The 15,636-nt window shown below is 39.0% G+C and overlaps 1 protein-coding gene across 4 annotated transcripts in view; it reads left to right on the top strand.

Moving 5' to 3' along the window:
- The window catches only part of LOC111953468 (polypeptide N-acetylgalactosaminyltransferase 11), a 53,641-nt gene that overhangs the window by 28,648 nt on the left and 9,357 nt on the right, over nt 1–15,636 (top strand). For 2 of the 4 annotated variants that reach the window (XM_023972768.2, XM_023972767.2), the window contains exons 9-10: nt 1,179–1,397; nt 3,356–3,460. In XM_023972768.2, coding sequence (XP_023828536.1) covers nt 1,179–1,397; nt 3,356–3,460 — 324 coding nt within the window. Of the gene's footprint in view, nt 1–1,178; nt 1,398–3,355; nt 3,461–3,582; nt 3,727–15,636 lie in introns of all 4 variants that reach the window. The other 2 variants (XR_011474310.1, XM_070435607.1) reach the window with 2 other exon arrangements.

The following is a 15,636-nucleotide window of genomic DNA, read 5'->3' as shown; positions in this document are numbered from 1 at the left end:
TGCATTGCTCATAAACAATATTTACAAATTGTATTATTCAAAAACCTAAAATACCATCAAATGTGGAAAATATTGCGATATGATATTTTGGCCATATCGCCCAGCCCTAGTACACACTGATCTTCCATGCTGGTGGCCTGTAATAGGTAATAGCCTAGACTGAAAACCACTGATCTGAAGAAATCACTTTTCACATGTTATTTTTCCCAGAGGCTTCTATTATAGCCCCCAAGCCATCTATGGTCATAAGCAAAGGAAACTTCCAATGGGTTCACCATTTCTTCTAATTACTCTCAGCTCCATGTCTTTATCAGCACAGTGATGTTTGTTCCTTTCCAAGCTACAAAGGAGAGCTATAATTGCTTTCCACGGTCTGAAAATTGCCGATCTAATTGGAAAGTAAGCTAATTGCATTGTGATCTCCCTTTCACACACCTCATCGTCTCACAACGATTGAGTCTGAATTTGCTTTCTCATTTCCCCTCAGTGTGTGGACGGTTATTGTTACCAAACTAAGCAGTGTGCACAGAGGCCTTGACTATTATTAGTTAATACTTAATCATTAGGTCTTGGTGCCTTAGGGGCACATAAGGCATCCACGAGAGTGCCGCTGTTTCCAGGAAGATTATGGACGCTGCCGTGTAGTCTCTCTTCTGTGCTCTTTCCCCAACCTCCATTTGTTTCTTTCCACTTTGAAATGATATACAGTACATTTGAACTAAGAGTGTGATTCATAAATTGCCATCCCCCACTATGAATTTTTAGTACAGCAGAGTAGTGTTGAAATCTTCCAGAGGGTTAAGATGAGGTTAGGGTTCTGGCTTCTCCATTACCACACTAATCAGAGACTGGGACAGGCTTTTTTTCCACGGAAACAGCTGGCCCAAATCAGGATGTATCAAACAGATTCTCAATCAAGGTAAACATCTTGGTTTTATTATTGCTTAGCCCAATTTGAATCTTACCTCTGAAAGACTTGAGTCTTGCACTACTATTAGCTAGTGGTTTGTATGTTTTAGGTTTATTCAGCTTTTCTGATAATGTTTGTTTACAAACTAACTTTATTTAGTAAACCATGTGCTTTTACAGACAACAGAGATGCAGCTATATTAATTGTGTAATGGCAATTAACGTTTCAATAGCAATCAACCTCACATTTTTTTGTCTCGTCCAATCAGGAGCAGTACTTCAACCTGAGGCCGGAGCTCCGGGAACGCGCCTACGGTGACATCAGCGAGCGGCAGGCGGTGCGCCAACGGCTGCAGTGCCACTCTTTCAAGTGGTACCTGGACACCATCTACCCCGAGATGCAGGTGGCCTCAACCCACAACAAGCCTCAGCAGCCTGTGTTCGTCAACAAAGGTCTCCGCCGGCCCAAAGTTCTGGAAAGAGGCCGGGTAAGATAGGCCAGCTGGCTAAAAGCCCCGGCCCCTCGTCGCTCTAAACCACTGTAGACTCGCTCTCTCCACTAACCCACTAAAGTAAAGTTGAACTTGTGCTTTATAGCCAATGGTCGCATCAACCATAGGAGTTGGCTATACAGCACACTTTGATCTGGAACCAGGCTAGAGCTATGCTACTGTTCACCATAGAAATCGTAATTTCACTTATATTGTACGCTACATCATGCCTCAGAATAACACTGTTCAAACTTCAGCACTTCACTTGCAATTTAGTGTAACAAAAGGAGGCCAATTGGTCTTCTTTTAGCGATACATCACTCTCCACCACCTCCCCGGATTTTGTCTTAAGTAGCTGGGAACTGACAATTTTCTGCCATGACTTTTACACGGTTTGTTTTTAACCAATAGAGCCATGTGTTGTTGACGGTCAACCCTTGCCACAGAGGCCAAAACATTACGCCTGAAATGGAAAAAGAATGAATGTACTTTCTCAATCTCTTCGATTTAAGCTGTAATATCTTTCACAAGCAAATAGATCTATAGTTGTACGTTAAATAAAGTTGCTTGTTAACTGTGAGTGATGCACCTTCAATGTGTATAAACAGCAGCTGCTTCCAACTTCATCAGAAGTTGTAAACGGTAACAATATCCCACGTTCCTGCACGTGGTTGTTTGGGGTTCATATGATAAGGTCAGAAAGCATTTAAGATTGTTCAGCTATTTTTGCGTTGCAATCTTCAAAAACTGAGGGAAAGCAAAAATAATCAATACAACATTACTACATACTGCACCTTTTAAGTTTTTCTTATTGAATGAAATTGAACAAATGCCATATCCAGTCAGCAGGGGGCAATGTGGTGTTGCACAAGTCATTAAGGAGTCCCCAGGTTACAGACACACACCACTTAGAAGCTCAGAACTCAGGAATAGATAAGTTCTCCTGCTTCAAAAAGACTAATAGAAAACGAGAGTTATGTATTGCAAGTCAAACAACCAACAGCTCTGCTACATCAGTCTCCCAGAGAGAACATTCATATTCTAGTTAGTCTGGAAGGAAAGATCATGCATTCATAGGTGAATTCTTAAAATGCTTGGTTTCTGAAGATATAGAGTTATGGAAATTGGCAAACTTAGCAATGAGGCAGTTGGTGCAAGGCGTTGAGGTAATCCCCAAATTGTTTCAAGCAACTTACAGGAGCAATTGGCTTTAAGTGCCTTCCTCAAGGGCACATCAACAGATTTTTCACCTAGTTGGTTCTGGGATGTGAACCAGCAACCTTACGGTTATTAGTTCAATGCTCTTAACCACTAGGTTACCTGCCGCCCTAGTGAGTGGGTGTTGGTATATAGTGCATTTCAGTGCCATATTCTGGACGTAACTTCACTTGGTATTTATCAGTGTCTTTTTATTTGAGTTTATAGGCATATTCTTTGCAGTAGCACTGCGCAGATAATCAGATCTTACATGGCCTGAAGCTGTGTGTAACGTTTCCGGAATTACGTTAATAAAACTCAGTTGCGGAGTCAGGCTACAATAAAAAAATGTATCCAGAGCGACTTACAGTCCTAGTGGGTGGGTGTTGTTTTGGGGCGGCAGGTAGCCTGGTGGTTAGAGCGTTGGGCCAGTAACTGAAAGGTTGCTAGATCGAGCTGACAAGGTAAACATCTGTCGTTCTACCCCTGAACAAGGCAGTTAACCCACTGTTCTTAGGCTGTCATTGTAAATAATAATTTGTTCTTAACGGACTTGCCTAGTTAAATAAAGGTTAAAAAATTTAATAAATACAGTAGTGAGTGCATACATTTTCATACTGGTCCCCCGTGGGAATCGAACCCATACCCTGGTGTTGCATGCGCCATGCTCTACCAACTGAGCCACATGGGACATGAGCTGGAATACAACTAGATGGAGACCTCACCTTCTGACCTCTCCCTTCTCATTTTCTCTTCAGCTGCGGAACCTGCAGGCTGACAAGTGTCTGGTGGCTCAGGGGAGGCCAAGCCAGAAGGGGGGTGCCGTGGTGCTGAGGGCCTGTGACACACACAACCTAGAACAGGTAAACTAATGGCGTGTTCAAAACAACTGGGAACTCTGAAAAATTGTTTCAAATGGTCGTCCAACTCGGGAACTCGAGTCTCTTTCTAGAGCTCTGACATGAATTCACCTCATATTTTTCAGAGTTCCCAGTTGTCTTGAATGCACCATGGTACTCGACTCTGCTTCGCGACTCCATCATATGGTCTATGGGACACTGAGTAATGATGTCGGCCTATGATATTCTACAGTGACGATAGAACCATAACACAAGCCTGGCCTGTTAGGGTTCGTGAAATTAGTTCCATTTCATCCTCGTATCCCTAATCTTCCTACTGTATGCTTTCATTTCCTTATTTCAACTGTTTCTGGACACAATTACTTTTGTAAGAGTGTACCTTGGCCACATGGTGAAAGTGCAGTATCTCAAGCTGGATGTACATGAACTGTACCAGTACCTCCTCTCACTCCAGGATCTCATGGTCAGAGATTAGTTTTGTGCACACTTACTGGAAGAGTCATCCATCTTTTCTACATTCAACTGAGAATGACTGTTCCATTAGGTCCTCCACTTTCCTGTGTGTGTAAAAATGGTGCAGAGTGAGTCACTCCCTGTGTGTGTGTGTCGGGTAGAAGTTCAGCAGAGGCTGAAGCTACTGCAGTTCTGCACTGTGACACGCATTCTTTCTCTCCCTCATACGGACCACTCTCTCGCTTTCTGTATTCTCTCTTTCCATTTGAACCCCTCCCCCCTCTGCGGCACTGAGTCTTCGGGTACACAATGAGGTCAACAACTTCCGCTGTGAACGGTTGTTTGTGAAATTGTCTGCTGACAAGTGAGGAGTGAAATGTTGACATCCAAAAATGAAGTATTATATATTGGGAAGTAGTTTTGTTTTTCATAAATATTGGGAGTATTTAAAGTTGAAATTCTGCCATTTTTCTATTCTGATTTAGTCAAGATCTACATTTCTATTAAATTCCCATAAGGTTATGGTGTTTCTGTAATAGATTAATTGACATTCCTCACTCGGGTCTGTACCACATTTGACCGTCTTGACTTATTCCACATTTTGTTGTATTACAGCCCTAATTCAAAATGAATTAAATATTATTTTTCTCACCCATCTAAAGCAAATCAAATATTGTTTAGCAGATGTTTTTGCGGGTGCAGCGAAATGCTTGTGTTTCCAGCTCCAACAGTGCAGTAATACCTAACAGTATACACAACCTAAAAGTTAAATAATGGAATTAAGGAATATTAGGATGAGCAATGTCGGACTAAAATACAGTATATACATATGAAATGAGTAAAGCAAAAATATGTAAACATTATTAAGGTGACTAGTGGTCCATTTATCAAAATGGCAAGTGATTGCAAGTCTATGGGGCAGCAGCATCTAAGGTACAGGGTTACATAACTGGGTGGAAGACGCCTTGTGATGGCTATTTAACAGTCCAATGGCCTTCAGATAGAGGGAAAAAACAGCTTCTCGGGCCCAGCTACACATAATAAGTGAAAATGTTTGTAGGCATTTTTGCAAATTAAATACAGAAAGATTTCATTTACCTAAGTATTCACACCCCCTGAGACAATACTAAACTCAGCAAAAAAAGAAACGTCCCTTTTTCAGGACCTTGTCTTTCAAAAATAATTTGTAAAAATCCAAATAACTTCACAGATCTTCATTGTAAAGGGTATAAACAGCCATAAATAATTCATGAACATGCACCTGTGGAACGGTTGTTAAGACACTAACAGGAAGGCAATTAAGGTCAGTTATGAAAACTTAGGACACTAAAGAGGCCTTTCTACTGACTCTGAAATACACCAAAAGAAAGATGCCCAGGGTCCCTGCTCATCTGTGTGAACGTGCCTTGGGCATGCTGAAAGGAGGCATAAGGACTACAGATGTGGCCAGGGCAATAAATTGCAATGTTCGTACTGTGAGACGCCTAAGACAGGGAGACAGAACAGACAGCGCAGTGTCAGACCACTTGTAACAACACCTGCACAGCTCTGGAGAGAGAGACGTCATCAGAGCGCTCAACAGGACAGTCTACACTCGGTTTGTTGTTTACATTAAATCGATTTTAATCCGAACTAAAGTTTTGTTACTAAGGATTCCACAACGCGGTTAGCCTTTACGGCTAGGACTGCAAGTTTGTGTTCCTTTTTTTGTTGTTGCGTGGATTCCCGCGAGTGCTAGCTGGCTGTACTACAGACACCTGTCGTCGTCGTGGGAAAGACTCATTGTTATCTTTTCGTATATCAACTGGCTCTATACTGCAACCAATCTGGATACGAAGGAGATCCTGAGGGAAATCGACGAGTACCAACAGCTTTACGCTATGGAGGAACAACATACTCCTTCGTGGAAAGATCCGACCACCTCACAAAATAACTTTAACCCGCAAAAAAAAGAAAAACAGATTAATCTACAGACACGGACGATTTACTTACCATTGAGGTAGAGGCTAGGGCTCTGGCTGGAATCCATGCAACAATGGAAAAGTTGTGTGAGGAGGCAGCAGGGCTGAGGGGGAGTTTGGAGTTCAGCCAGAGTGAAATTCTCAAGCTCCAAAGAGAAAACAAGACACTCACAGCCAAGGTAAAAATACACGATTCCAACATGGATTGTCTACTCAGGGAAAACAGGGTGATGAAGGAGACGCTACTAGACATACAAAGTTGTAGCATGAGTGAAAATCACTTTTTTCTGGTATTCCTGAGGACGCATCCAATAATCCAGAGGGCGCGATCAGAGAATTTATGAAATCCACATTGAGGCTTCGTATAGAGACTGTAAACAAGGTGGCTTTCCCCCGAGTACACAGACTTGGAGCGACAAGACCAAGGGTCCCCGACCGATCATCGCAAAATTTGAACACTACCAACAAAAGGAGCTGATCAAAAGCAGAGGAAGGGACCAAATTCGGTCTCAATGACCAATTTCCAAAGGAGATAAACGAACGTCGTAAGAGACTGTATCCGGTACAAAGACAACTAAGGATGGATGATGGGCGTGCCTTTATCAATGTGGACAAACTCTTTATAGATGAACAGCTATTCCGAGACAGCTCCATAACACCGTGGCTGTACTAAATTCTACAGGGACTTCAGGTTACAAAAAAAAAGAAGGTATGGGAACTGTTTAAAATATCTGGACATTATGAAGTGGATATGAACACACACATACTCAACTACATGCTTGCTTACACATACGGACTTACACATACACACACACACCTGATCTCTCTCTTTTCTTTTCTCTCCCTCTCTCTATTGTCCAACTGTTTTATAATTTAATGTGTTTATTGTTTGTCTATCTTTTTTATGTATTTGTCTACCTACAAGTTTATATATGTTTACAACAAGCAAGGGGATGATATCAAAATAGGGGCATAACATATTGTACAGAATATATTTGTACTGTAGTGAAGCCGTCTCTAGAGTAATGCAAGGTCTCTTTCATGATCATGTGAAACGTCAATTGCTATGGAAATGCTGGGATGTGTTTTTCAATTATGTTAAAGGTAATTATGATGCAACTATGATGGTGATACGATATGGATCACAATTATGAATATTAAGGCTATACGCACTACATGTTACACACAGACACTCAAACATGCAAATTGTCAGAGTTATTATTTATTTGGACATCACACATTATAGTCTTACTCTTATACAGAAACCTACTCAAATTTGTCTCAATTTTCTAACATCTGTGGCATTGGCAAACAGGCAAGGGAATAAAAAATATATTGCTAGAACCTATTTCTTGAATTCTAAATATCAGACATTTGAAAGCTCTAGTTTTGACCTTTATAATACCTCTGATGGCAGTAACTTTACAAGCACTAATTATGGTCAATTTAGCCTGAGAATAGTATCTAGTTATGGTAAGGGGTGAAATAAGTTTAGCTAGTTATAATTGTAACGGTTTGGCAGATTATAAAAAAGATCAGTCTTTACATGGCAAAAAGAAAAGGAATATAACATATACTGTTTACAGGAAACTCACTCCATACTTAGATGAAGTTGTGTGGAAAAAGGAATGGGGTGGTGAAATAATTTTCTGTCATGGACAAAGGAACTCAAAGGGTGTGATGATATTTAATAAACAAAAATGTCGATCTGAATGTGCAAATAATCAGGAATGATTCGCAAGGAATGTGGATTCTTTTGAATATGAAAGTGGACGAAAAAGAAATTTGGCTCATTCATCTATATGGTCCAAATCAGGATGATCCACACTTCTTCGAAAACATTTACCAATTTATTGAACATACAGGCAACAAATGATCTAATCATTATGGTAGGAGACTATAACACAGTTTTAAGTACCTCAATGGACCGTAAAGGTAATGACTATACAAACTATCATCACGTGCCCTTAAAACTTCTTAGGGCTGCAATCCCGTTAACGGGATCGATATGACAACAGCCAGTGAAAGTGCAGGGCGCCAAATTCAAACAGAAATCTCATAATTAAAATTCCTCAAGCATACAAGTATTTCACACCATTTTAAAGATACACTTCTTGTTAATCCCACCACAGTGTCCGACTTTCAAAAAGGCTTTACAGCGAAAGCACCACAAACGATTGTTAGGTCACCGCAAAATCACAGCCATTTTTCCAGCCAAAGACAGGAGTCACAAAAAGCAGAAATAGAGAAAATGAATCACTAACCTTTGATGATCTTCATCAGATGACACTCATAGGACTTCATGTTACACAATACATATATGTTTTGTTCGATAAAGTTCATATTTATATCCAAAAACCTCAGTTTACATTGGCGCCATGTTCAGAAATGCCTCCAAAATATCCGGAGAAATTGCAGAGAGCCACATCAAATAACAGAAATACTCATCATAAACTTTGATGAAAGATACATGTTTTACATAGAATTAAAGATCATTTCGTCCTTAATGCAACCGCTGTGACAGATTTCAAAAAAAGCTTTACGGCAAAAGCACAATATTCAATCGTCTGAAAAGAGCGTTCAGCCACAAAAGGAAGAATACAGTTACCCGCCAAATTGTGGAGTCAACAAAAATCATAAATAGCATTATAAATCTTCGCTGATCTTCGTCGGAATGCACTCCCAGGACTCCCACAAGAAATGTTTGTTTTGTTCGGTAATGTCCATCATTTATGTCCAAATAGCTATTTTTGTTAGCGTGTTTGGTAAACAAATCCAAAGTCACGAAGTGCGTTCACTAAAAGCAGACGAAATGTCAAAAAGCTCCGTAACAGCCAGTAGAAACATGAAACAAACCCCGACATGGAGACTTAATCAAGCTAGTCGTCTTGACTACTTTCTTGTCTCTTTCTCTCTTGCATCAAAGGTTAAAAAAGTTTTAATAGGAGACAGAATGCGATCGGATCATCATCTAATTGGCATTCACATAACTTCTAGATTTTTCACGTGGACGGAGATATTGGAAATTGAATCGAAGTTTACTGGAGGACAACTTATTTTTAACTAAGACAAAATAACTTAACTGAATTTTTCCAGTATAATATAGGTTCAGCAAATCCCCTTATTGTTTGGGATACCTTTAAATGTACCTTCAGGGTTCATTCAATTCAATATTCATCAATAATAAAAAAGCAGTATCTGGATAAAGTAACAAAGGAAATCCATGAACTAATAGTACAGGTAGATAGCAATAAAAACGATACTACAGAGATACAAAATAAGTTAGAGGAAAAACAAAAAGAACTTGGAACTTATTCAAGAAAGATCTAATTTAATCTATTACAAAAATAAAGCACTAATATAATCTATTACAAAAATAAAGCAAACTGGATGGAATATGGAGAAAAATGCACAAAATTCTTCCTGAATCTCCAATACAGGAATGCTAACAAGAATTTGCAGAAACTCGTTACTGAAGACTGAGTCATCTATGATTCTCCGAATGATATTTTAAAAGAGGAAGCTAATTATTTTAGGCAGATCTCTTATCCTCTCCCACTGAATGAAGATTACGGTAAGGAATTCTTTCCAAATAATAGAAAATGAACAAATGTACAGAAAGATCAGTGTGAAGGCCAAATTTAGAGGAAGAACTTTGAGGCTATTAAATCCTTTGTCTGGAAAAACCCCAGGGCTAGTATTTTTTTGATCTACTAAAAGCTCCATTGTTAGATTGTTTTAACTACTCCTATAGAAATGGTAGTCAGACCGGATCTTTATATGTACCTGACAATCTAAAAAACTGGAGGCCCCTTACAATTCAATGTTGTGATGCAAAATGCATAGCACTAATTAAAAGGAGTTTTACCAGGTATTGTTCATCTTGATCAGACAGGTTTTTTACATGGACGATACATTGGAGATAATATACAACAACTACTAGAAATAATAGAACATCATGAAACATATAAGAAGCCAGGAATGGTATTTATAGCGGATTTTGAAAAGGCATTTGATCAAGTAATACAGGATTTTATTTATAAATGCCTGGATTTTTTCAATATGGGTAAAAATAATGTATAGCGACCCCAGGTGTAAAGTAGTAAATAACGGCTACTCTCTACAGAGAGTTTTGAATTGTCAAGAGGAGTTAAAAAAGGGTGTCCGCTGTCACCATATCTATTCGGTATGGCCATCGAAATGCTAGCTATTCAAATCAGATCCAATAACAACATTAGAGGATTTAGAAATCCAAGGCGTCCATCTATGCCGATGACTCAAGTTTTATGTTAAGTCCACAAGCTAGATCATTGCAATGTCTCATTAAAGATCTAGATAACTTTTCTGTACTCTATGGACTAAAACCTAATTATGATAAGTGTACAATATTACATATTGGATCCTTAAAAAACTTATGGCTGAAGGGGCAGTATTGAGTAGCTTGGATGAAAGGTGCACAGAGGTGCCCAGAGTAAACGGCCTGCTCCTATGTCATATTTGCTAATATATGCATATTATATTATAGATAGAAAACACCCGGAAGTTTCTATAACTGTTTGAATTATGTCTGTGAGTATAACATAACTCATATGGCAGGCAAAAACCTGAGAAGTTCCACTTCCTGTTTGGATATTTTCTGGGGGTGCCAGATTTTCAACCAGCTCTCATTGAAAATACAGAGAGATAAGGATGGGTTTTCACTTCCTATGGCTTCCACTAGATGTCAATAGAACTTAGTCTGATGACTCTAATGTGAAGGGGGGCCGAAGGAGACAGGAATGAGTAATCACTTCCATGAGGTGCCCACGCATTGAACTGGCGCGTTCACGTGAGAGTGAGCTCCGTTCCATCGGTCAATTGAAGTCGATGTAATTCTCCGGTTGGAACGTTATTCAAGATGTATGTTAACAACATTCTAAAGATTGATTCAGTACATCGTTTGACATGTTTCTACTGACTGTAACGGAACTTTTGGACATTTCGTCACGTTATAGTGGACGCGCTTTGAGACTTTGATTAGGGAGTTTGGTAAACTATTCGAAAGTAGCTAATTGGACATAATCGAACAAATCAAGCATTTATTGTGGACCTGGGATTCCTAGGACTGCATTCTGATGAAGTTCATCAAAGGTAAGGAAACATTTATCATGTATTTTCTGGTTTCTGTTGAGTCCAACATGGCGGCTAATTTGGCTATTGTTCTGAGCTCCGTCTCAGATTATTGCATGGTTTATTTTTCCGTAATTGAAAAAAACAATCTGACACAGCGGTTGCATTAAGGAGAGGTATGTCTATAATTCCATGTGTATAACTTGTATTATCATCTACATTTATGATGAGTATTTCTGTTGAAACGATGTGGCTATGCAAAATCACTTGAAACTAGTGAATGTGACGCGCCAATGTAAACTCAGATATTTTTTATATAAATATGAACTTTATCAAACAAAACATGCATGTATTGTGTAACATGAAGTCCTATGAGTGTCATCTGATGAAGATAATCAAAGGTTAGTGATTAATTTTCTCTATTTCTGGTTTTTGTGAAAGCTATCTTTCGCTGGAAAAATGGCTGTGCTTATTGTGGTTTTGTGGTGACCTAACATAATCGTTTGTAGTGCTTTCGCTGAAAAGCCTATTTGAAATCGGACACTTTGGTGGGATTAACAACAAGATTACCTTTAAAATGATATAAAACACATGAATGTTTGAGGAATTTTAATTATGAGATTTCTGTTTTTTGAATTTGGCGCCCTGCACTTTCACTAGCTGTTATCATATCATCCCGGTGACTGGATTGCAGCCATAAGAAGTAAAAAATAAAAAAAATAAAAAACTTTTACATTACCTTGCAGCTTACCTATAAAATGGGCTGATGGTGAAGTAGACATACTCAGTATTCATATCATAAAATATATAAATAAGCTCTCCACAATGAATTTCAATAGAAAACTTGTAAAAATAGACAAGATCCTGCAACCAAGGAGAGTTAAATACCTGTCTATTTATGGAACAATTGCCCTGATTAACCTTTACTTCATACTCATCCCGGATCCGTCAGCATCCTCATCAAAAAAGCTGACTAGCCTAACGGGACAGGGATATCATATAATATAATTTCATGAAATCACAAGTCCAATACAGTAAATGAAAGATAAACATCTTGTGAATCCAGCCATCATTTCCCATTTTTTAAATGTTTTACAGCGAAAACACTATGTATTTATATTAGCTAACCACAATAGCCAAACACACAACGGCATATTTTCACCATGTTTCCACCGCATAGGTAGCCTTCACAAAACCCACAAATAGAGATAAAATTAATCACTAACCTTGAACAACTTCATCAGATGACAGTCTTAACATCATGTTATACAATACATTTATGTTTTGTTCGAAAATGTGCATATTTATAGCTACAAATCCTGGTTTTACATTGTAGCCACCATCACAAATAGCACCAAAGCAGCCAGAATAATTACAGAGAGCAACGTGAAATACATAAATACTCATCATAAAACATTTATGAAAATACATGGTGTACAGCAAATGAAAGATTAACATCTTGTGAATCCAGCCAATATTTCCGATTTCTTTAAGTGTTTTACAGCGAAAAAACAATATAGAATTATATTAGCTCATCACAATAGCCAAACACACAAAGCTATTTATCCACCGCCAGCATAGATTTCACAAAAACAGCAATATAGATAAAATGAATCACTAACCTTTGGACAACTTCATCAGATGACAGTCTTATAACATCATGTTATACAATACATTTATGTTTTGTTCGAAAATGTGCATATTTAGAGCTGCAAATCGTGGTTATACATTGTGAATATGTAGCAACAATTCACCAAAATCTCCGGAGATATTTTGGACAATCACCTAATCTAATCAAAGAACTCATCATAAACTTTACTAAAAAATACATGTTGTACAGCAAATGAAAGATAGTGGTTGCATTAAGAACCAGTGTGTGTTAGATTTTTAAAAAAAAACTTTACTACAACATACAAAATGCATTATTGTGAGACAGCGCTCACATATTCTCTGCCCTGTTGGATTCTACATATTCCACAGAAATAACATCATAAATTGTGTCTTACTTTTGCTGAGCTTCCATCAGAATGTTGTGCAAGGAGTCCTTGGTCCAGAATAAATCGTTGTTTGGTTTTAGAATGTCTATTTCTTCTGTCGAATTAGCAACCTTGGCTAGCCATGTGGCGCGAACATGCCCATCTTCTCTTGGCGCAAAGAACGGAACATTCCAAAAGTCCCAATAAACGTTGAATAAACTGATCAAACTCGGTTAAAATCCTACTTTATGATGTTTTTCTCATATGTATCAAATAAAATCAGAGCCGGAGATATTCGCCGTGTATACCGAACGCTTTTCAGAAGACAATGTSGAGSTCCRRCGCGCGRKGTSGAAAACWYACAAAATYSCMGACCTGTCACTCCAAAAGCTCTTATTCGGCCTCAGATTAAGCTAGACACCCCATTCAACCTTCCACTGCCTGTTGACATCTAGTGGAAGGCGTATGAAGTGCATACATATCGATAAATAAAAGCCAGTTGAATAGGCAGGCCCTGAAACAGAGCCTCGTTTTCAGATTTTTCACTTCCTGTATGGAAGTTTGCTGCCAAATGAGTTCTGTTTTACTCACAGATATAATTCAAACAGTTTTAGAAACTTCAGAGTGTTTTCTATCCAATAGTAATAATAATATGCATATTGTATGATCTAGAACAGAGTACGATGCCGTTTAATTTGGGCACGATTTTTTCCAAAGTGAAAACAGCGCCCCCCTATTGACAAGAAGTTAACTCCTTAGTCATATCTCGGTTTACTCACTTACTTATGGCACTGCCTACTCCTGATGATTCGTTTTTCAAATCATATGAGCAAAAAATATTTTGCTTTATCTGGGACGCTAAACCAGACAAAATAAAACGAGCCTATCTATATAATGAATATGAATTGGGTGGGTTGAGATGATTAAATATAAAAGCACTAAACCTCTTTCTAAAAGCTTCACTCATTCAAAAGTTTTATTTGAAACCTAAATGGTTCTCAAGTAGATTAATAAGAAAAGCGCATCCATTGTTTAAAAATTGCCTTTGTGCAGATTGCCATGTCTCATTTTCGATTAATTGAAAATCATACTTTTTTCAAACAAGCATTGCAGAGCTGGCTACAATTTCAATTTCATCACCCTGAAAAGAGAACAAATATTATGGCTGAACTCAAATGTGCTGGTTGATAAAATACCTGTATTTATGGGAAAGATGTTTGAAAAGGGTATTTTGTTCTTAAATGGTATTGTAAATTGTAATGGTAGAGTCATGGAGTTATCAGAATTGTACGGGAAGGTCTGCTCAATCCAAGATTACAACCAATTGATTACAACATTGCCCCAAAAATGGAGGAGGCGGGTGGCAGCGGGAGGAGGTAGGGAACTGGTCTGTCAGCCCAATATAAAGGATCAAAACTGGCGGAGGAATAAAAATAGCATAAATAGGAAAGTATACTAGTTTCATTTGAGGACCAGGATGTTGACAACTGTGCCATACAGATCGCAAAATAGTTGGGAAGAGATTTTTGATGTACCGATTCCATGGTACAGGGTGTATGAGTTGATACAGTGGGGAGAACAAGTATTTGATACACTGCCGATTTTGCAGGTTTTCCTACTTACAAAGCATGTAGAGGTCTGTAATTTTTATCATAGGTACACTCTGGCTGTGTGTTTTGGGTCGTTGTCATGCTGGAAGACCCAGCCACGACCCATCTTCAATGCTCTTACTGAGGGAAGGAGGTTGTTGGCCAAGATCTCGCAATACATGGCCCATCCATCCTCCCCTCAATACGGTGCAGTCGTCCTGTCCCCATTGCAGAAAGGCATCCCCAAAGAATGATGTTTCCACCTCCATGCTTCACGGTTGGGATGGTGTTCTTGGGGTTGTACTCATCCTTCTTCTTCCTCCAAACACGGCGAGTGGAGTTTAGACCAAAAAGCTCTATTTTTGTCTCATCAGACCACATGACCTTCTCCCATTCCTCCTCTGGATCATCCAGATGGTCATTGGCAAACTTCAGACGGGCCTGGACATGCGCTGGCTTGAGCAGGGGGACCTTGCGTGCGCTGCAGGATTTTAATCCATGATGGCGTAGTGTGTTACTAATGGTTTTCTTTGAGACTGTGGTCCCAGCTCTCTTCAGGTCATTGACCAGGTCCTGCCGTGTAGTTCTGGGCTGATCCCTCACATTCCTCATGATCATTGATGCCCCACGAGGTGAGATCTTGCATGGAGCCCAGACCGAGGGTGATTGACCGTCATCTTGAACTTCTTCCATTTTCTAATAATTGCGCCAACAGTTGTTGCCTTCTTACCAAGCTGCTTGCCTATTGTCCTGTAGCCCATCCAGCCTTGTGCAGGTCTACAATTTTATCCCTGATGTCCTTACACAGCTCTCTGGTCTTGGCCATGGAGAGGTTGGAGTATGTTTGATTGAGTGTGTGGACAGGTGTCTTTTTATACAGGTACGAGTTCAAACAGGTGAGTTAATACAGGTAATGAGTGGAGAGCAGGAGGTCTTTTTAAAGAAAAACTAACAGGTCTGTGAGAGCCGGAATTCTTACTGGTTGGTAGGTGATCAAATACTTATGTCATGCAATAAAATGCTAATTAATTACTTAAAATCATACAATGTGATTTTCTGGATTTTTGTTTTAGATTCCGTCTCTCACGTGA

Source organism: Salvelinus sp. IW2-2015, linkage group LG27 (genome assembly GCF_002910315.2).
Source record: "Salvelinus sp. IW2-2015 linkage group LG27, ASM291031v2, whole genome shotgun sequence".
Classification (NCBI taxonomy): Eukaryota; Metazoa; Chordata; class Actinopteri; order Salmoniformes; family Salmonidae; genus Salvelinus; species Salvelinus sp. IW2-2015.
This window is presented reverse-complemented; position numbering and strand designations above follow the sequence as displayed.